Raw genomic sequence first — 23,210 nt, 5'->3', positions numbered from 1 at the left:
TGGAAACCCACACAGACATGGGCAGAATGTCTGTCTGTATAAAGTGTGCACACTCATCCAGGATCGGAATTGAATCTGATCCCCGGTATTGTAATAACCTCTGAGCCACCATGCCACCCCTGTCACCTCCCTGTAGTTCTATGCTGATGAATTGAATTCTGAAAATGCTTTAAGGATCTAAGCAAATTAGAATGGTGAGATATTCATCTGTATTCTGCTGTACATCTAATCTTACCACTTTTGTTTCTGCCTTGTTAACCTGGCTTCAACACATCGCACCTCAGACTGACATACCTTTGTTGTACAACTTACATTGTTATAAAGTGCTGCTCATCTTTCTGTGAACTTCCATCTATTCATCTACCACTGTTTTACACTCAGCCATTTGAACTATTATGTTGCATAGTCACTCTGACCAAATGCACTCCACCTATCAGATATACATCTCTTCTTTGCACCCAAAGCAAGAGAGTAAAAAGATAAAACTGAAGGCCATGTATCTAAGTATATTAAGTGTATGAAATAAAACAAATGAACTGAACACGCAAAATAAGAGAAGTATAATCTGGAAATGATTACAGAGACATTGCTGCGGGATGTCATGGATTAAAACCTGGATCTTGAAGTGTACATGACATTTAGGAATGACCAAATCTGAAAGTTTGAAGGGATGGTGCTGTTTGCTAATGATGTTATTAGCACAGTACAGAGGGAGGAATTAAGCTCAGAGAAACCAAGATATGAAAATATTTAGGGAGAAATGAGTTTGCCACACTGTCACAGTGTATTGTGTGCCATCTTAAATTCGACATGCTCAAACAAGCAGTTTGAGAAACTCTGTCCCAGGGAGGGTTAGAGTTCTGGATTGGGTGGGGGAGATTGAAACCCAGGAAGGTGGGGGGATGGTGAATGGTAATTTGGGGTTGGCTTCTTGGCCCCCTCAGTTCTCATTCCCAAGGATCACCATCGCTGGAGCCTATTTCAGAATCTCCTGCGCTTTCCTGCACATGCACACTGTCGCATTTGCGAACATGTTATACATACAATATGCCACCACACAGAATTTATTTGACCTTTTGTGTACAGATCATACCTGGGTGATTTTCCACATTATTAGAGCTGTAGCTAATGAGCACTCTAGTTCTTCAGTATTAGTGATGGAATGTTTTCTTACCACATGCACAAATGAGTGCACATGCATAATTGCCAGCAGTTGTACTTGCTGCCTGCTGCTAAATCCAGTCATGTGATTAAAGCTGCTATCTTTTTTAGACTGTTTAGTGTTTGGAATGTATGTATTGGCTTTTATTCCATGTGTGGCAATAATTATGCAGAATTGGTTTAGGATCTATTGTAAAAGATCCTCTAGATATGAGTGATAATATGATAGAATTTCACATTTAGTTTGACGATGACAAACTTGGATCTTAATGTATTGTCTGAAGCTAAAGCATTACTAGGGTATGAAGACATAAGGCAAAAAGTGGGTTTGGTAAGGCGGTTAAAAGGTGGAGACAGTAGAAGTACAGTGGCAGACACTTTGAAGCTGCCATTTCATTGAGAAAGTAAAGCATTACTGGAAGGATACATTATCCCAGGCTAACTAAGGAAGTTGAGGGTACTATCAAATAGAAAAAAGTGCAGTGTACCATACTATAAAAATTAGTGGTTGCCCAGAAAATCAGAAAAATTTGAGAATAATGAAGAAGAAATTGGTGTATGGGAGAACTAGCAACAAATATAAACAAATGTAAAATCTTCTATAAATTATATGTAATATAACAGAGTAACTAATGTGATTACTAGCCCTTAAAGGGTGCACTTGGGAATTAATGGGAAGTAGCAGAGACTTTGAGTATTTTATATTTCACTAATCTGACACAAAGATACATCCCAAGTATGTAGGAAAATCAAGACAAAAGGGAGGAGAGAATTTAAACTGTCATTGGAGAAAACCTATTGGGGAAAACCAATGAAACTTGAAGCTGACAGACTCCAGGGACTTGATAGCCTGTATACTTGATCTTTAAGGAAGTGGCTGCAGAGACAGTGAATACATTTTCCTTCTTTGTTCAAATAATATCTTTATGTTGGCAGTGTCCTCTTTATTGCCGATGCCTGATTGCCCCTGAGAAAGTGGTGACCTATTTTCTGGAATCACTGTGCTTTTTTTGGTGCAGATACACACACCCACAGTGACATTAAAAAGGAAGTTCAGTTTTGATTCCATGATGGTAAAGAAGGACAGTATGTTTCCATGTCAGTCTGGTGAGTGGTTTGGGAGAGAAACTTAGTTAGTGTTGCCATCCCTTTTCCTTCAGAGTGGTAGAGGTTGTAGATTTGGAAGGTGCTGTCAGAGGAGTCTTTGTTGCTGCAGTGTATTGTGTTGATGATACATACTGCGACCACTGTCCATTGGTGGTGAAGGGGTGTGTGTTAAAAGCGATACATGGATAATCAAAAGGAATGTTGATGGAACTGCATCCAGTCAGGCAAGTGGAGAGAGTATTCCATCACATTCCATCACAGTTGACAAGTACTGAAGAGACAGGAGGTGAGTTATTGCCAAAGAATTTCTAATCTGTGACCTATTTTTATAGCCACCGTATTTATATGGCTGGTCCCATTCAGTTTCTGGCCTGTGATGAGCAGGATATGGTTGTGAAGTCATTGGCTGGCACTTGTATGGCACGAATGTCTTATTAGCCCAAGTCTGGATGTTGTCCAAGTGCAGGTGGATATGAACTGCTCCAATTTCTGAGGAGTTGTTAATGGTGCTGAACATCAATCATCAGCAAACATCCTCACTTGGAAGTTATGTTGGAGGGATGGTTATGATATATCAGTCGAGGATAGGTGGGTGAGGACAGTACCTTGAGAAATTCGTAGTGATGACCTGGGACTGAGATGGTTGATCTTTAACAACCACGACCCATCTTCCTTTTATACTATGTCTGACTAGGTAACCATTGGAGAGCTTTGTCCCCAGTTCTAATACTGCTAGGGTTGCTTAATGCTATACTTTGACCAAAAAGGCAACATTTAACAATCAGCCATGCCTCACCTGTAGATTTAATCTCTTTTATCTGAACTATGACTAAGTCTGTAGTGAGGTCAGAGGCTGAGTGCCTCTGTTGAAACCTAAGTTGAGTGTCTGAGCAGGTTATTGTCCTTTTCTATCATTTTTATTGAGAATAGATTGTTGGAGTAATAAATGGCTAGGTTGGATTCTCCTGCCATTTGTGTACAGATCATACCTGGGTGATTTTCCATGTTGGAGTTGTAGCTAATGACATATCTCGTTCTGGATCACATCTTCAGTATTAGTCGTGGAATATTTTCAGGTCTCAGCACTCTTGCAGTATCCAGCACCTTGAGTTTTTCAACATCAATTTGAGTGAATTGGAATTAGCTGAACACCAGGCATATAGGAACTGCAGATTGTGGAATCTGTACTGAAAGCAACAAATGTTGGAGATCACAGCAGGACAGGGAGTATCCAGAGAGCGAGAGAGAGAGTCCAGATGACTCTTCAGAGCTGAAGACTAGCTATTGTGATGCTGGGAACCTCTACCAGAGGCCAAGTTACATAACCACTTGGCATTTCTGGCTGAAAATAGTTGCAAGTGCTTTAGTCTTGCTGGTCAGGTTGCTGCTGTCATTGCCATTGCGAACTTTCATGGAGTCTTTTCCTTTGGTTGTTCAATTGTCCATCATTCAGAATTAAATGTAGCAGAAATGTAGGGACTTGATTTTGATTTGATGTGTTTTTGTGGGATTGCTTAGCTCTCTTTGGCATATTATTTCTAATGTTTAGTACATGTAATTTTGAGTTGTAGCTTCACTTGGGAATGACTGGTACTGCCCTGGCACATTTCTGTACATTTTTATTTTGAATAATTTTTTAATTGAAACCAGCAAATTTTCATGAATCTCCCATCTCTACATAACTGTTTACAAGATTTTGATAGTTCTGTGGCATTTGTTGGTCACACTTTATTTAAATAATCAGTAAATGCATTTCTTAGTCTGGCATCAGCTCAAAGTAATTGAGATAGGGTTTTTAAATAAAACCTCTGAAGAACTAAATGTCCTTTAAGTGCATATTTGGTTGTCTGGATTCCTTCTTCAAAGTGAGTTGCAATGTGATTTGATGCTGGAACCTTTTGATGTATTTCTATACTGCCTAAAAGTAATTTGTAAATGTGAATTTTGTATCATAAATATTTTATCTTCTACTAACAGGGATTTTTAGCAAATCAGCAGAGGGCTGAAAACCTGAAAGACCCATCAGTTCTTCCTGATTTATGTCTGAGTCATGCAAATCAGTTAATGATTATGTTAACAAACCACAAGAAACTGCTGGATATTAAACAGAAATGTACCACTGCTAAGCAGGAACTTGCAAATAACTTACAAGTCAGATTGAAGTAAGTATGATTGTTTGAGATCAAAAGTTTTATTAGAAACTTTGGAAACTAAGGAGAAATGAGCAATTTCTCACTGCAAGAAGGCATCAATTTTCACTTCAAAAATTAGTTGCTGACTAGTGATTTTTCTAGTTTTGATTTCAGTTTATAAAATATCTTTGTTTGTGGAGATAAGTTCACACTTGGAGCTCCATTTCAAAATTGAATTCCATGTTAATATGTTAAATATACAATAGATGTATACTTTCCCTGTGGCACTGATATCAATAACTGATGCTCCAGTTTTTGAATTGTGTAAAGATACTTAAAAGCTGTCTCTAAATTGTTCCTCAGTCCTTAAATTGCACTGTTATCATTATTTTTGAACCTGTTCTTCAATTTTGACAACATGGCACAGGGAATATTCAATCTTCAATTCTTTGTTTTGAAATTTGCCTGCTTTTCCAGTGCCAGTTTGTGGTACAGGTGCACAATCCTTTATCCGAAACCCTTAGGACCAACTGGCTTTCGGCATTTGGAATTTTTCAGACTTTAGAATAAGTGACAGTTTATTGGTGAAATTAAAACAATCTTACCGAGCAGCAGACGCACCTGTGAGCACGATGAGCCCTGAGGCAGAATTGACATCTTCCAGTGCTGGGCCATGCCCCCACGTCACATTGAGTCACGTGGATCGCTTGAGTATGGAGTTGGGTTAACTGTTTGCACACCAAACAACCTTATTACGGAGAAAAAAAATCACAAAGAAAGTTTTTGGATTTTGGAGCTTTTTGGATTTCAGGATTTTGGATAAAGGATTGAGTACTTGTACTGTTGCTATCTGATTATTGTGCACGACAGCTCAAATGTAAGAACAGAATATTAACTGAAATGTTGAGATGAATATTACTAATTTTGCTTTCTGAAACAATTGCTCATTTAATATTTTTAAATTAAATATACTGTTTTTAAGAGACATTAATTCCTGCTTAGTTTGACTTCTAACATGCCTAGAATACCCATTGCAGTAATGTTCATAAAACATTGGCAGCCCCTCAAACACTGCCACAACACTTTTCAAAATTCAATCATTGGGGTGATAATTGGAGGAAAGTCACTCCAAAAGTAAAATTGACTGATTCTATGAGGAGCTGCTCCCCAGTGGACTAAAAAGTTAATTTGTGGTTTTATTTGAAATGCCTTCTGTCATCCTTTACTCCTTGCATGTGCAATGAGTTAGTTATCTACCATTGTTAAAGAGGTTATTGTGGCAGAAGTTTTCAGTAAATTTCACTGGGTAAAATCTTTCCAGATCCTATGTTTCAAAGTCATTCGATTTAGTGCTTATTTTGTTTTTGATTTGTTTTTATTAGATGGTGCTGTTACGTGATGCTTCATGCAGATCAGAATGGTGAAAAGCTCCAGGCTTTGCTAAGGCTTCTGACAGAACTGCAAGAGAGAATACGAATTGTTGAGGCACTTAGCAATGTTCCTCAAATGTACTGCCTTGCTGTAGTTGAGGTAGTAAGGCGGAGAGTGTTCACTAAACATTACAGAGAGGTGTGTCTAATCAATTCTGTTCTAAATCTTATAATATTACTATGGATATATAACATTTAAAACTAAACTAATTAACTTTCTTTTAATTTGAAAGTGGGCCAGTGCTCTTGTAAAAGAAGGAAAACAGTTCTACGAAGCTGAGCGAGTAAAAAGGGAATCCTTTGGGAAACTCTTTCGTAAGTAATTTTCTCCATAATTTAGATTAATTATCTGATTTCTAGGAATCTCTTGCATTGCTTGTCCTAATCTCTGTATGGCAAGAATTCAATGTTTTAGAAAACAGAATTATACCTAAAGGGAGCTGACATCTGCTTCTCTATTGAATTTGTTGTGTGCCTGAGTGGGAGGAACAATGACTACAACTCCATACTTGCTGTTCCCATGTGCACTCTGCAGAATTCCTTGTTATCTCCTGCTAGTGAACCTGATGCCACTGGACTTAGATTGGGGAAAGGTAGGGGCGAAGATTGGAAACTGGAGTTGGGGGGAAATTAATGCCAACAGCAAGTCAATGCCAAGTGAGGACTGCAAATGTTGGAGATCAGAATTGAGGGTGTGTTTCTGGGAAAGCGCAGCTGATCAGACAGCATCCAAGGAGCAGGAGAATCGATGTTTCGGGCATAAACCCTTCATCAGGAATGAGGCTTGTGGGCCGAGGCTGAGGTAAATGGAAGGGGGGTGGGAATTGGGGGATGGTGTGGGAGAAGATAGCTGAGAAAGCGATAGGTAGATGAAGGAGAGGGAAAAGGTGATAGGTCAGAGCGGGAAGTGATGGGCAAGTCCAGAGGGCGGTGCCAAGCTGGAGGCTTGGGACTGTGATAATGTGGGGGGAGGGCACTAAGGAAGCTGTTGAAAGCCACATTTTATTCCATGTGGTTGCAGGGTCCCAAGGCAAAATATGAGGCGTTCTTCCTCCAGCTGTCGGGTGGTAAAGGTTTGGTGGAGGAGGTCCAAGACTTGTATGTGCTTGATGCAGTGAGAGGGGCGTTGAAGTTTTCAGCCACAGGGCAGTGGGGTTCCTGGGTGCAGGTATTCCAGAGATGGTCTCTGAAACGATCCGCAAGTAGAGGAGACCACACTGGGGCAACAGATGCCATATATAACATTGGTGGAGGTACAAGTAAATTTCTATCCGAGAAGGCAGAAAGTATGCATTTTGATCTTCCTTGCGTAAGACATTGTTCTCAATCTACTTTTTTATTGTAATACCTCACCTCACTGCTAACAAGTTCCCTGTTAGAGTGAAACTGACTTACATAATCTACGGGAAATTATTCAACCTCTACTGTCTTCAAGCCAAAACCAAAGTCACCCTACCCAGTGTCTTTAAGCTGCAGTATACAGATAATGCTTGCATATGTGCAATCTAAGGATGTACTCCAGACCATCCTCTGCACCATTACGGAGGCATATGAGAGCATGGATCTCATCCTGCACATCTGTAAGGCGAAGGTCCTCCACCTACCTGGCTTGGTGTTGTGGGGCGAACTCCTGATCATAGGGGTCCATGGGGAGATGTTTTAGAACATTGACCACTTCCACTAGAGTTGTGGAGAGGTACAGCATGGAAACAGACCCTTCAGTGCAACTCTTCCCTGTTGACCAGATATTCTATATAAATCTAGTCCCATTTACCAGACTAGCCCCATTTCCCTCTAAACCCTTCCTATTCATGTATCACATCCAGATGCTTTTTAAATGTTGTAATTAGAGTCATAGAGATGTACAGTATGGAAACAGGCCCTTCAGTCCAACCTGTCCATGCCGACCAGATATCCCAACCCAATCGAGTCCCACCTGCCAGCACCCGGCCCATGTCCCTCCAAACCTTCCTATTCATATAACCATCCAAATGCCTCTTAAATGTTGCAATTGTACCAGTCTCCACCACATCCTCTGGCAACTCATTCCATACACTTACTACCCTCTGCGTGAAAACGTTGCCCCTTAGGTCTCTTTTATATCTTTCCCTTCTCTCCCTAAACCTATGCCCTCTAGTTCTGGACTCCCCGACCCCAGGGAAAAGACTTTGCCTACTTATCCCAGCCTCCACCACTTTTCTCTGGCAGCTCAATCCATATGCACACCACCCTTTGTGTTTACCCTTAGGTCCCTTTTAAATCTATGTCCTCTAGTTCGACTTTGTCCGTTTACCCTATCCATGCCCCTTTGTTAAACCTCCTATAAGCTTCTGACGTTCCAGGGAAAACAGCTCCAGCCTATTCAGCCTCTCTCTATAGCTCAAACCTCCAACCCTGGCAACAGCCTTGTAAATCTTTTCTGAATCCTTTCAAGTTTCGCAATATCCTCCCTGAAGGAGGGAGACCAGAATTCCACCCAATATTCCAAAGGTAGATTAAAGTCGCCGAAGATTATTTATGTCCCTTTGTTACAAGCATCCAGTAGTTTTTCTTGTATACATTGTGTGCTTAGCATTATGGGCCTGTAGGTCACTGTGACTAGTGAATGATTTCCCATAACATTCCTCATCTCCACCACTCCAATTTTTAAAATTATTGTTCATTCATCAGTTGTGGATGTTGTTGATTTGTGCCAACATTTATGGCATATCCCTAGTTGCCTTTAAGAGCATGTAGCTGAGCTAATTTATTGAACCATAGTAATCCATCTAATACAGGTAGACCACAATACTGTTGGAAAGGGAGTTCCAGGATTTTGACCTAGAAACACTAAAGGAATGGTGATATATTTCCAAGTGAGGATTGTGATTGGCTGGGAGGGAGAAGAACATGCAGGTGATGGTGTTCCCATGTGTCTGCTGCCCTCATCTTTCCACATGGTGGTGGTCGTGGATTTGAAAGGAACTGTGTAAGGAGGGTTGGTGAATGGTACACGCTGTTGCTACTCTGTCGGTGGTGGAGTGAGTAACCATTTGTGGATGTGAGTTCAAGTGAGCTGCTTTGTCCCAGGTATAATCTAACTTCTTGAGTATTGTTGGAGCTGCACTCCAGCCAGGCAAGTGCAGAGCATCCCACAGTGAATTTGAGGAATTAAAAGGTGAGATATTCATTGTAGATTTCTTAGCCTCTGATCTGTACTTGTAACCACAGTTTTAAATGGCTAGTCCAGTAGAGTTTCTGATCAATGCTCCATCCTTATTTCTTGAAACAGTGTTACTCCTCCATCTTCATCTAGCTTCCTATTCTTCTTGAATATCAATTAGAAATTAGCCAAAAGCAGTTTTATGGGAACACTTGTGGTGCAGTAATAATGTCCTTACCTTTGAATCACAAGGTCCAGGTTCAAGTCCAACTGGCTTTATAGGCATATAATGACCATCTCTGAACAGTTTGTTTAGAAAATATCAATACTCTAATTGATCCCAAGGTTTTTACAAACAGTCATATTATCTCTAACTCTGTGCCATCGTGTCCAGGTTTAAGTTCCACCTGAAGCTGTTATAAAATGTTCAAATAAGTTAATTAAAATTGAACTGGACTTGCCTGGTGTGGAATGCTTATCATAGTCTCATCTAGCTGATCTGACAGAGGGTCACTTTGCTCATCTCTCTATTAATGTACAAAAAGCTTCATGTAAATTGTGAGGAGTTTGTGCATCAACTGTAAATTAACACTGAAGTTTCTCCTCCCACAGGAAGATCATTTCTTAGAAATCGCTTGTTTAAGGGGCTCGACTCTTGGCCACCATCATCCTTCTGTGTATGTATGCATAATTCTTGTCTGAAGGATCAGTGCATTAAATTTGCTAGAATGTTATAAATTGTTGAGCTTCTGCACCAAGGTTTTTTGTATATTTTTTTGAAGAAAATGTTTCAATCATAGATCAGAAATTTCCCTGTGGACTTTTGAACTTCGTTCTCAGACTAAAATGTGGGTCATTAGCCCACAGTGTGGGGACCAGTCACTCAATGTGATCTTCTCCAGAGGTGTGAACTGTTGATCAGCAGAAAGATTAGCAGTTCTGTTAACCATAATGGATGAGCTCTTTGCCCAGTCATGAACGTTCCTTATGTAGAGTCTAGAATTCAAAATTTTATTTTGGTAGTGATTGCAAAAGCTGCACTTAATAAAGATCCCATGACAAATTTAACTGTTCACTCTTTTTGTTGAACATAGTAGTTTAAATTCTCAGTGCTAGTACGCCTTGCAATGCTGACTGTCAGAACATGACCTCAATCTGTAATTCCTTCCTAAGCTATTGATATTAAAATATGTTTGAACAGGCCTAATTTGATATACTGTTGCTAATACTTGATTCTTAACAGGGTGATGGCATTTTAATTCCAGAAATTTTTAAGAGATGTTGTGAATAAATGAGAGATGCACACTTCCTTTTCCACACTGTTCTCTAGCAAGGCAAAACTAAAAACTTCTATCTATATTAATGTAGACTGTGGTTATCAGATTCTCATTACCAGTAATACTGATTATGCAGGATAGCTGGTTATTTAGTGTAGGAAAATGTAAGGCACCATTGCAAAGAGAAAATGTGAGACTGTTCACTCCTCACATTTACCATTTGTGCTACAATTAGTTTTCATTATCGTTTGCCACTAAAGTTGAAATTGCAGGGGGCATAACCACATTCTAAAATGTTATTATCGAAGTGTTACTTAACACATGACTTGAATGAGATGGAGAATGCGTCTCATTACACCATCTTGAGAATTGCATAATTGAAAATAATTAATGTTCATTATTTATGAAATATATTTTGCAACAATATCATTGAATTGTTAACTTTTATTGTTATAGACACACAAGCCTCGAAAGTTTGACTTTGAGCTTCCTGATGTATCATTAACTGACTTACAATTTCTGCAGTCCTGCTGTCCTTCGGAAGTTCAGCCTTTTCTCAGGTAATTGTGTCATTGAGGCTTGTAGTTTATGCTTTTCCAAGGATATAAATTGACTTTATTAATATTTATTCTATCACTTGTGCAGACAGTTTAAAAAAAACACTTTCTGGTTCTGGTTTAACTGTGATATTTCATCCGAGGATGGAAAGAAACAAAATAATATTTGATCGATTGTGTCAGAAACTTAACATCTGTTTCTCAGAGCATTTGATCCCAGCTGGTGTATTACTGGATAAATCAGATCCCAGGATGAAATATGGCTTAATAGATCCTATTTAGTCTTTTGTTTTTATGAGGTAGTCTTTCACTGAAGCATAAACATGTAATCCTTTGATCTGAGTTTAACAATAAAATAGAACTTTATCATGCAAAAGAAGTTAAGGTTAAAATAGAATAAACTAAAATAGAATAAACATAACACAAGTTTAATAATTTCAAAACACTCAGTAAAAGTGCAATCTCTCTCTTCTCCAAACTCTCATTTATAGTACTTGCACCAAACAAAGCTTGTTTCTCTTTCTTATTTATAGGGTGTAACTGTGGTTTCAATGCTATCTTCATACAACTTTCACAGCTTTAAATACCCAAACACTTCTGATCTGGAATTCTCAAACTAATCTCTTTGCACTGATTCTCATTTTCAACAGTTCAATTTTTAGTTCTTTTTATCTTAAGCTACTATGTTACAGGTCAAGCTGCAGCTCTCTTCTGCAATCTGCCCAAACTGAAGTTTAAGACATTTATTTTTGCCAAGTTATAGGCATTTCTTAATCAGAAAGAAAAATCAATCCCTGGCTTTCTATACTAAACATTAAATGCATTATTGTTCACTGTATCCTCATAAAAAATCTCTCCATGTAAATAAAATTCTCATTAGTTTCCAAGTTATCTCTGACGTTTTCTAAAAAAAAATCATTAAACCACTTTAGCCACAGAGAAAAACACACATGCCACATGGAAAAGATTAAAAAAAAATCAAGGTAAGTGATATTAAAATATATGTAAATATCATGCTTTATGTCACGCAGATAGATTCAGTGTTATATTTTTGTTCAGCTGAATTCCTAAGTTTTCCACTTGGAAACATGTTTGTGTGTTCAACCATTAAAACATGATTGGAGATTGTGATCATACTTGTTTCCAGTCAAGTACCGAGGAAGTAGTGCACTCTTGTTAGAAACATCGCACCTGGAACTAAAAAAGATTGAACCTTTGGAGCAATTTAAGTCTCAGATTACTTAGCAATCAGTTACCTGTATAAATTGACCAGTTGTCCTTTTCAGATGCCAGTATTGAAACATTATTTAATAAAATTTAAACACATTAAATATACTGACTTTAAGGAAAGATAGCTAAACTTGACTGGTGCTGTTATGCATAAGTATTTTGTTTTGACATGTTCGTTAGTTCAGATATTGTGCATAGGCATTCATGAACTTCCCTCAGAGACATAGCTGCTAGACTGGGTCTGGGGCATGTGAGGGAGTGAGCATCTATGATCTCAACCAGTCATTCTGACAGTTGTCTGCTCACGACACTGCTGAATAATCATTGGGCAGATGAAGTCCTCCTTGAGGATATCCTCCGTTGTGTTGTGTGGCTCTATATTATTGTGCTAAATTGGGACAGACTTCAAACAGATCTACAAACTTTGAATGGCTGTCTGTGAGATATCGTGGGATTTAGCGGAATCAGCACCCTCTCCAAAGCCTCCACATCCTTCCTGTAATGTGGCAACCAGAATTGAATGCAACACTTTGTGGCCTAACCAAAATCTTATAAAGCTGCAACATGACATCCTGACTCTTCTACTCAATTCCCTGATCGAATTAAAGGTAAGCATGCCATACGTCACCCTTATCACTCTATCTACTTTCTTGGCCTCTTTACGGGAGTTGTGGACTTGAACCTCAAGATCCCTCTGAACATCAATGCTGTTCAGAGTCCAGCTGTTAACTGTATGCTTTTCCTTCGCATTTGACCTCCCAAAGTGCAGCACTCGTACTTAGATGAAGTAAACTCCATCTGCTATTTCTTCGCCCATATCTGCAACTGATCTTTATTCCGTTGTATCCTTTGACAACCTTTCTCACTATCCACAACTCCACTGATCTTCGCATCATCTGCAAACTTACATTTTCATCCCAGTCACTTATTGTATATCGCAAACAGCAGAGGTTGTAGAATGAATCTCTGCGGAACACTGCTATTTACAGACATCCAACAAGGAAAAACTCCTTTACAGAAGGACTGGAGTTGATCTGTGGTGTGGTTCTGTTCACTATTATAATTCATACTTTTCAGTATTTTACAGGTGAAGAAATAAGTTGCGCCCTATTGAAACATTAATCCTCAAATTGCCTCCGATTCATTCAGACTTGTGTTGACAGCTATCTGAATTTTCCCGAGATGATTGGCTCATCAGCTCAAAGCACAGCGCTACATCTACCAGTTTTGTTTATGGGTTTAGTCTGTATCAGCAGTACTGTCTAAAATGTTTCCTGAGTGAAATCTTCACTGTACTTTTCTAGTTTAGGGATGATTTCAGATTGTTTCAAATTTGCATCAAGTTTTACTAAACAGTTTCATTGTATTCCTTGTATTTGTAATCCATTAATTTAATTATCTTCAATTAATTACTCTAGGACTAGTTTTACTCATATTGGTGCTGTGTAAACCCCACATGCAAAGTTTACCTCTAATTTCTGATCCATTACACTAGAACTGTTACTTAATGTTCAAATATGCAGAACTCATTTAGACATGCACCTAAATGTGGGAAGTACGTAAGAGTTTTAAGATTTAGGAAAGAAAATACCCAAGTTATCTTCCCAAAAACGAATGAAGAATTGATTTATTTTGTATAGAGGTAACATTGTATCAAAACTGAGGAAAATGTAAATAAAATGTGTTTTATATTGTTTTCCCTTCAGTGTGAGCTTACTCTGGTGCTTCAGTAACTGACAACACTGAATTTGTGCTGCATGAATTTGTGAACAAGTTTGAGTGCAATCATTTTAGGGAACTTGATGATTTGTACTCGACTGAAAGAGAAAAAAATCTTCTTGACTGATAATTTATATGTTAGTGAAATATATTTACAGAATAAAGTAAACGCTGCCAAAGGTAGGTAAACTAATATTAAAGAACTGTGGTTGCTGGAGATCTGAAACAAAAACAAATTGCTGGTGAAACTCTGCAAATCTGGAGGCCTCTGAGGTGAAAGCCTGAATCAGCTGATTCTCCTTCAGAAAGCAGTTCTGGTGAAGAGTCATCAACTTGAAATGTTAACTCTGCTTTCTCCTCACAGATACTGCCAGATCTACTGCATTTCACCAGTGATTTGTTTTTGTTTGGAGGTAAACTATTACCTATGATGTGAAATAGCATGGCTTGACAGTTCCAAATACAGTTTAGAAAGATACGCAACTGTTTTTTAATCTAAATCTGATTGTTTTCTTTCCCATATTATCCTCCACATACCATTGGTAAGATCAGCATTCTGGGGGCGTCAGTCCTTTTTTTTTAAAAGACTTCTTTTCAGCCAGAACCATCTAACTTTCCTTTCACATTCAAGAAATATTCTATGATCAATTTTAACTGTCTGTCAGTTTGTATAATGTTTAATCCTCATCATTGGAACTTTTTATCTTTTGTTTATTTTAGGAAGAAATTATCTTGCCTTATTGTTTTAGTAAACTATGTTTTATGTGTTACAATGATAATTTTAATATTATTCGATCAGACTGAGTGTAAGCATTAAAATTTATCTTTAATTGCAAGGCTGTTTTTGCAATCGCTTGAATGTGTTGGTCCAGATGTTGCTGGACTTTTTTTCTGTTTATTATTCATGAGAGAATCTAGTGCACGTATCTTAGTAAATTGTATCCCTCTGATTTTTTTTTTGTTTTAGAAATGCAATAAGGCTCATTTGGCCCCTCACTGTTTTGTGCCTTTCTAAAACTTATTGTCATTGTCATTTTTGTTTTCTGAGGGAGAGGCAATTTCTCATGTTTTCTGCATGTTTAGTTGAAATCCTGAGGATATGCCATTGGACCTGGGTTGCTGAGATAATTTGTTTGCATCAGCCAAATGACTTCCTTTTGAGGAATGTTGAAGCTGGATAAAATTGGTCAAAATTGTAAATTGTTTGAACATTTAGTAATTGCAGGTTTCTTAACCTGATTCCTCGTAGGCATGGGACCACTATAATTCAAAAATGCAATTGTAACTTGAGAACCTATAATGAAAATTGATGTTAAATATTGCATTGGTCTCTTAATAATAGCCTTATGCTTTTTCTCTATTTTTCAGTGGAATCCATTAATAGCAAAACCATATTAAATAGATGTTTTCTTTTATAAACATTTGAATAGACAGGGTAACATTTACACCTGAATCTTGCCTAACAGATTTCTGTATAGAGAGGAAGTGAAACCAAATACACTATACCATGCCGCTATAAAATTTGAATTCTTGGCCAGTCTTTTTCTGATTGTCTCCGACCTTACGAGCAATCTTTGTCTCAACTGGATTTCCCCTATGTCTTAACAAGCATGCTGCTTTTTTTTTATGACCTCTGATCATGCAGTTGGTGGACTGGCTTGACTTTGGCTTATTGGTGAATGAAGACTATCAACATTTGCAACCTCTTCTTCGCTGGTTCCTCTAGTTGGGATTAGATCCTAAAAAATATCTCTTGCTAATCTGTTTGAAATTAATGGGACTTGTTGGCAAATTTTTTGCTGTGCTCTGAACTGAGACAAGAAATGTCAGTGATATTCTAGAACTTTGTCGAGCTCTTATGGTCATTTTAAGTGACTAATTCCTTTGTGATTTCACTGTGTGGCTATCAAGACAATGATTGATTACTTGTGTGAAATCATTTAATTAAAATAAATGTAACTTATTTGCAAATTATTTCTGAAGTATTGTACTTGGACCTCAATGTAATGGAGCATTCGTTCTGAAATGGGGGTAAAATATCTCATTGTTGAAGTGGAAGAAACAATCTAATTTAACATTCTAATCGAACATCAAAAGTGAATTGCTACTATAAGCTCTAGTTCTGGCATTCTTCACCATAATGCAAGCATAAATTAAATGAAATAAAAACATTTGATTTCCTAGTAAAATCCCCACGTTTGATCTCATGCTAAACATCAATAATTCATTTTAGATCCTAGATTGTTCTTTGCAGAAGATTTAAATACAATGTTTTTAAGAACAGCATAATCTCAGTGAGCACTTAAGTAATTGAAGGCATCAGCAGCAGTGCTAAGGAATGTCACTTATCATTAACGTGTTTGGGTTCTGCCATAGCATTCATTCATGGATTTAAACAAAAATTGTCCTGCAATAAATTTTGGAGGTGCAGTGAAAGTCACTGAACTTGATATCATGACAACATTTAACTGAGTAACATTAATGAACCCAAGTAAAATTTAGGTAAATGAGAACCAGGATGGAAACTCATGTGACTGAAGCCATGGCACAAAGGAAGATGATTATGATGGTTTGGAGGCAATCATCTCTGGGAGGAGAAAATGAGGGCTGCAGATGCTGGAGATCAGAGTTGAGAGTGGGGTTCTAGAAAAGCACAGCAGGTCAGGCAGCATCCGAGGAGCAGGAGAATCGACTTTTTGGGCATGAGCCCTTCATCCCAAAACATTGATTCTCCTGCTGCTTGGATGGTGCCTGACCTCCTGTTTTCCAGAACCTCACTCTCTGGTGGCAATCATCTCAGTCACAGAACATCACTGCAGGAGTTCTTTAGGATAATAACCTAGCATGACAATCCTCAGCTATAATGTTTTGTCCAATATAAGGTCAGAAGTAAGTACGTAGCCTGATCATAGATAATTTCGTGGACTCTGCTGACATGTGGACTGTTGTGAATAGCATTCGGGTGGCAGTTGCCCTAAGGATGGTCATCAGTTGCCATCGTACAAGGAAGTTTAACTACCTTTGTTTTGACATTGACATTACCATTACCTAATACTGGAAGCATTGGCATTCGAGGGATCACTATTAAGTTGATGCTTAACGAGACCCACCACACAAATATAGTGACCTTGAACAGGTCAGAAACTGGATATTGCAGGTAGTATCTCACCACCTGTCTCCAAAATTGTTTTTGCGAAGTCAGGACAGTGATAGAATGCTGTTCATTTGTCTGGGTGAGTGCATCTCCAAAATTACATCAAAACTTTGATACATTGGGCAAAGCAGCTCACTTGATTGCACCTTATCCATTATGGGTACTCGCACATGTCTTTGCCAGCACACGGTGCTAACAGTATGTACCATCTAAAGATACAAGCCAGCAACTCAGCTGGACCCTTTTCAATATGACATTCCAACTTTAAACCTTGACAACCTCTATGCAGATGCAAGAGAGCATCTCCACTGCATTTTCCCTCCCAGCTGCACCATACTCACTTGGAACAATATTGCTGTTTCTTCACTGTCGTTGAGTTAAAATCCTCGAGCTTGCTAGCTAACAATTAATGCTGTTGGTATACTTAAATCACACTGGTTGCATCAGTTCAATAAGGAGTAGACCTCCGCCTTCTCAGATAATTAGAAAACCAGAGTAAATATCAATTCTGCCGATTATTGCCCAACTATCATTAATGTATTTTGAACAAAATGTTCAGTGTAACAAGGCAAATTTTTTTTATTTTTGCTTTTGTCAGCTACATGCTACATTGTCTTAATTTCACAAGCTTGATATATTGTGTTCTTTATTGATTGAACTGTAAGCTCATGTTAAACTCTGCTCAGTCTTTGAAAATTATCGGGCACTGTGTCCAACCTTGTTGCCAGAATGTCAAATTGCTAATGTAGCCTTTTTCATCTGATGCTAAAGCGCATAAAGTCCATTGAACTCTAGGCCTTAACTAATGATTCCTATGCTCCACATTTACATTGAGCGGCCATGATGATGAGATCCTGGTTTTGCATGAGAGTGGACAGAGTTTAAAAATCAAGGAACACCAGGTTATAGTCCAACAGGTTTATTTGGAAGTACTAGCTTTCGGAGCACTGCTCATTCGTTAGGTAGCTAGTGACATCAGGGAAGCTCTGAAAACTAGTGCTTCCAAATTAACCTGTTGGACTATAATGCGGTGTTGTGTGATTTTTAAATTTACTCTACCTTCAAAATATGTCATGGGAATATACAAAAGGGCTTTCTATAACCACCAGAACCTATGAAGTACTCTTGAGGTGTAGTAGTAGTAGTAGTAGTAGTAGACCGTGGAGCATTCCATCCCTGACCAGATATTTTTAAAAAGTTTGTAGGACGTTGATATTGCTGGCTAGACTTATATTTGTTGCCTGTGCATAGTTGCCCTCGAGAAGCTGGTGGTGACCTCCTTGAACCATTTCCGTTTGTGTTATAGCGAGACCTACACTGTTGTTAGGGAGGGAATTGCAGGATTTTACCTAATCACACTAAAGGAGCATTGATATATTTCCAAGTAAGGATGGTGAGTGTCTTGGAGAGAACTTGCAGCTGGCAGAGTTCCCATGTATTTGCTGCTTGTCCTTCTAGATAGTAGTGGATAGGGTTTGGAATATGCTGTATAAGGAACTTTTAGTCTCTGCAGTGTATCTTGTAGAAGGTACATACTGCTGCTACTGAGCTTCATTGGTATAGGGAGTGGATTTTTCTGGATGTGGGTGCAACCTTGTGGGCTGCTTTATCCTGGATGATGGCTAGACCCTTGAATGTAGTTGGAACTGCACGTATCCAAACAAAGTGAGCAGTATTCCGTCATGCTCCTGACTTATGCATTGTAGATCATGGACAGGCTTTGAGAAGTTTTGCTGCAGGACTCATAGCCTCTGACCTGTTCTAGGCATTGCATTTGTATGGCTAGGCCAGTTCAGTTTTTGGTTAATGATAGCCCTCTGGACATTGATAGTGCTGTTTGACTGATGACAGTACCTTTTGAATGTCAAGTGGTGGTAGTTCGCTTGTCTTTTATTGAAGATGGTTATTGGATACTTATGTGGTACGAATGTTACTTATCACCTTTTCAGCCCGAATATTGTCCAAGTCTGGTTGAATTTGGACATGGGCTGCTTTGCTATCTGAGCGATAATGAATGTTGCTAAACATTGTGTCACCATTAGCACTTTTTATGATAAAGCAAATATCATTTGAAGCAACTGAAGATAGGCGTAGGATACAACCCTGAGGAATTTCAGCAGAAATGTCCTGGAGCTGAGATGACTGACACGTAGCAACTATTCTACATGCCTGCGTAATCCAAGATGGAAGACCGGAATAATTTCTGGCTGTAACAGGCTGCCTTTTTTTTTTTTTTGGAGGAGATTTCCTCATTATTCCAGAAGTAGCAGTTACTGTTTTATATGCTTTGCATTGTCTTGGAACTTTGGAGAAAAAATAGTCAGTACAACAGCACTCTTAAAGGGAGGACGAGAAAGCAACAGGACAGAGAGAGAAGGAAACCCACATTGTTAACTGTCACAGCAGTGAACCTGCGCAGTTACGGCCTTTGCTGTTTGAATTCTTGTATCGCTCGACATCAGACTGCATCTGGGCAAACTTAAACAGCGAGTTTCACAACTGATCTTGGATGAACCTGTTTGGGAGAGGTCACAGCACAGAACAGATAAGTGAATAGTTTTAAGTATAGCCTTGCTGTAAATCTACAATAGTGAGTACAGTGGGTTATGTATTTGTCTTATTGAGATATGTCTCTGAAGTCATAAGTATTAAGTTAGTCTGGAGCAATATTTTGTAGAGGAAGAAGACTGTGCTATTTTCTGAATCTGTAGACTGGAAGAAGCAAAAATGACCCTTTTTAATAGAGTAATATACTCTTATGTCGGGATGTGGGAGTTGAGGGAGAGTTTGCATGTTACTGAGGATTATATCTGCAAGAAATGCCGTTGGTTGCAAATCCTATCTGATCAAATGGACCGGTTGGAGCAACAGTTAAAGGCAATGAGGAATTTACAAGAGCAAGGGGTGTGATGGATGGCAGTTATAGGAAGGGAGAAAAACTGCAGATACAGTCAAATAGGTAGGTTAACTCCAGGAAAGGTGAGGCAGGCAGGTCGGACAGGAATTTTCTGTGGCCATCCCCATTTCAAACAAGTATTCCTTTTGGAAAATGTATGGGGTGGTGGATTCTCAGGGGAATGTAGCACAAATAGCCAATTTTCTGGTCTCAAGACGGGCTCTAATGTAATGAGGGGTACATCGGGTTCCAAGTGATCAATTCTGTCAGGGAACTCTCTAGTCGGGCACAGACGCTTCTGTGGCCAGCAGCAAAAAAGCAGAATAGTGTGTTGCCTCACTGATGCCAGGATCAAGGATGTCTCAGAGGGTGCAGAACGTTCTCAAAGGGGAGAGGGGCCAGCAGGAGGTCATTGTATATGTTGGGACCAATGATATAAGAAGGGCAAAGGATGAGATTCTGAGGGGAGAATATTGAAAGTTAGGCAGCAGTTTAAAAAGGAGGTCCTCAAGGGTAGTAATATTTGGATTACTCCCGGTGCTACGAGCTAGTGAGGGTAGGAAAAGGAGGATAGAGCAGATGAATGTATGGATGAGGAGCTGGTGCAGGAGAAAAGGATTCACATTTTTGGATTATTGGAATCTCTTCTGGGGTAGAAGTGACCTTTTATAAGAAGGATGGATTGCACCTGAATTGGAAGGAGACTAATAAGAGCTGGTCAGGAGGATTTAAACTAGTAAGGTTGGTGTGTGGGGGTGGCTGAGACCCAGAAAGATAGTGAGGAAAGAGATCAATCTGAGACTGGTACAGTTGAGAAAAGAAGTGAGTCAAGCAGTCAGCCAGGCAGGGACATAGCAGAACAAGGTAGGATTGATTGATTAATTAAACTGACATTTATTTCAATGCAAGAGGCCTGACAAGGAAGGTAGATGAACTCAGGGTATGGTTAGGAACGTGGGATTGGGATATCATAGCAATCATGTGGCTCAGGAGTGGACAGGACTGGTAGCTTAATGTTCCACAAATGCTACAGGAAGTTTGGAAAGGGAGACAATGGAGGAGGAGTGGCATTTTTGATCAAGGATAGCATTACAGCTGTACTGAGGGAGGATATTCCCGGAAATGCAGACAGCTAAGTTATTTGTGTTGAACTGAGAAATACGAAAGAGATGATCACCTTATTGGGATTGTATTATAGACCCCCTAATAGTCAGATGGAAATTGAGATACAAACTTGTAAGGAGATCTCAGCTATATGTAAGAATAATAGGGTGGTTATGGGAAGGGATTTTAACTTTCCAGACATAGACTGGGACTGCCATAGTGTTAAGGGTTTAGATGGAGAGGAATTTCTTAAGTGGGTTCAAGAAAATTTTCTGATTCAGTATGTGGATGTACCTACTAGAGAAGATGCAAGATGTGACCTTGCGAAATAAGGCAGAGCGGGTGACTGAGCTGTCAGTGGGGGGGCACTTTGGGGCCAGCGACCATAATTCTATTAGTTTTAAAACAGTGATGGAAAAGGACAGACCAGATCTAAAAGTTTGAAGTTCTAAATTGGAGGAAGGCTAATTTTGATGGTATTAGGCAAGAACTTTCAAAAGCTGATTGGGGACAGATGTTTGCAAGTAAAGGGACGGCTGGAAAATGGGAAGCCTTCAGAAATGAGGTAACGAGAGTCCAGAGACCGTATATTCCTGTTAGGGTAAAAGGAAAGGCTGGTTGGTATAGGGAATGCTGGATGACTAAAGAAATTGAGGGTTTGGTTAAGAAAAAGAAGGAAGCACATGCCAGTTATAGACCAGATAGATTGAGTGAATCCTTGGAATATAAAGGCAATAGGAGTATACTTAAAAGAGAGCAATCAGGAGGGCAAAAAGGGGACATGAGGTAGCTTTGGCAAATATAGTTAAGGAGAATCTGAAGGGTTTTTCCAAATAAGTTAAGGACAAAAGGGTAACAAGGGAGAGAATAGGACCCCTCCAAGATCAGCAAGGCAGCCTTGTGTGGAGCCGCAGGAGATGGGAGAGATACTAAATGAATATTTTGCATCAGTGTTTACTGTGGAGAAGGACTTGGAAGATATAGAATGTAAGGAAATGGTGACATCGTGAAAGATGTCCATATTACAGAGGAGGAAGTGCTGGCTGTGTTGAAACACATAAATGTGGATTAATCCCTAGGACCTGATCAGGTGTACCCTAGAACTCTGTGGGAAGCTTGGAAAGTGATTGCTGGACTCCTTGCTGAGATATTTGTTTCATTGATAGTCACAGGTAAGGTGCTGGAAGACTGGAGGTTGGCTAACGTGGTACTACTATGTAAGAAGGGTGGTAAGGTCAAGCCAGGGATCTACCGACGAGTGAGCTTGACATCAATGGTGGGCAGGTTGTTGGAGGGGATCCTGAGGAACAGAATTTACATGTATTTGGAACTGATTAGGGATAGTCAACATGGCTTTGTGTGTGGGAAATCATGTCTCAGGAGCTTGTTTGAGTTTTTTTGAGGAAGTAACAAAAGAGGATTGTTGAGGGCAGAGCAGTGGACTTGATCTAAATGGACTTAAGTAAGGAGTTCGACAAGGTTCCTCATGGGAGACTGGTTAGCAAGGCTAGATCTCATGGAATACAAGGAGAACTAGCCATTTGGATACAGAGCAACATTTTAAAAGGCATCTGGATGGGTGTATGAATAGGAAGGGTTTGGAGAGATATGGGTTGGGTACTAGCAAGCAGTTCTAGATTAGGTTGGGATACCTACTCTGTATGGACGAATTGGACCGAAGAGTCCGTTTCCATGCTGTACACCTCTGTGACTATGACTCCAAGGAGTGCAGTGGAAATGCTGAAGGGATGCCTTCCAAGCACTCCTGATCAACCATTCTTGCCGATTCAGGAAAAAAAACTTAGCTCCTGACTGAACAAAATAGAAGAAACTAATTTGGGAAACAAATGTTTTCATCAAAAAACATAGGATCAGGAAAAAGTGAAATCGTGGTGTCAGAGCCAGTGCTCAGGTATCCAAACTACTCCTCTATTCCACCCTTTAAACACCACATGACTGAATCTGCAGATTGCACATTGAATTTATTAGCCATTTCAGAATGTATTATGCTGACGTGGAAGCAATTCAGTCTTGATCCCAAGAAACCACCAAAGAGGAGGAGAAGTGCAGGAAACCGAATTGGTTGCAGTAAAGGGAAAAAAAAATCACAAATACCACCATCTAGAAGAGGGAAAAAAATATTTTTTTCCTCTTCTAGATGGTGGTATTAGTGGGTATTTTTTTCCCAAACCTTTTCTCTCTTTGTAAAATCCCATCCGCTGCTTGTACTTGTACCGTTGATGTTTGACCATTTTTGCACCGATGGAATGCAGGCAAAATGGAAGTTCAGGGTAATAAAGC

At 39.2% G+C, this 23,210-nt stretch overlaps 1 protein-coding gene across 7 annotated transcripts in view; it reads left to right on the top strand.

The window, feature by feature from the left end:
* Positions 1–23,210, top strand: part of rb1cc1 (RB1-inducible coiled-coil 1) — a 209,139-nt gene that overhangs the window by 51,902 nt on the left and 134,027 nt on the right. For all 7 annotated transcript variants that reach the window (XM_072570524.1, XM_072570523.1, XM_072570522.1 and 4 more), the window contains 5 exons: positions 4,246–4,430; positions 5,783–5,969; positions 6,064–6,145; positions 9,585–9,649; positions 10,706–10,809. In XM_072570524.1, the coding sequence (XP_072426625.1) occupies positions 4,246–4,430; positions 5,783–5,969; positions 6,064–6,145; positions 9,585–9,649; positions 10,706–10,809 (623 nt within the window). The remainder of the gene's footprint in view (positions 1–4,245; positions 4,431–5,782; positions 5,970–6,063; positions 6,146–9,584; positions 9,650–10,705; positions 10,810–23,210) is intronic.

This window comes from Chiloscyllium punctatum, chromosome 5 (assembly GCF_047496795.1).
Source record: "Chiloscyllium punctatum isolate Juve2018m chromosome 5, sChiPun1.3, whole genome shotgun sequence".
Lineage (NCBI taxonomy): Eukaryota > Metazoa > Chordata > Chondrichthyes > Orectolobiformes > Hemiscylliidae > Chiloscyllium > Chiloscyllium punctatum.
Note: the sequence above shows the minus strand (reverse complement) of the source record. Positions and strands in the feature narration are given on the sequence as shown.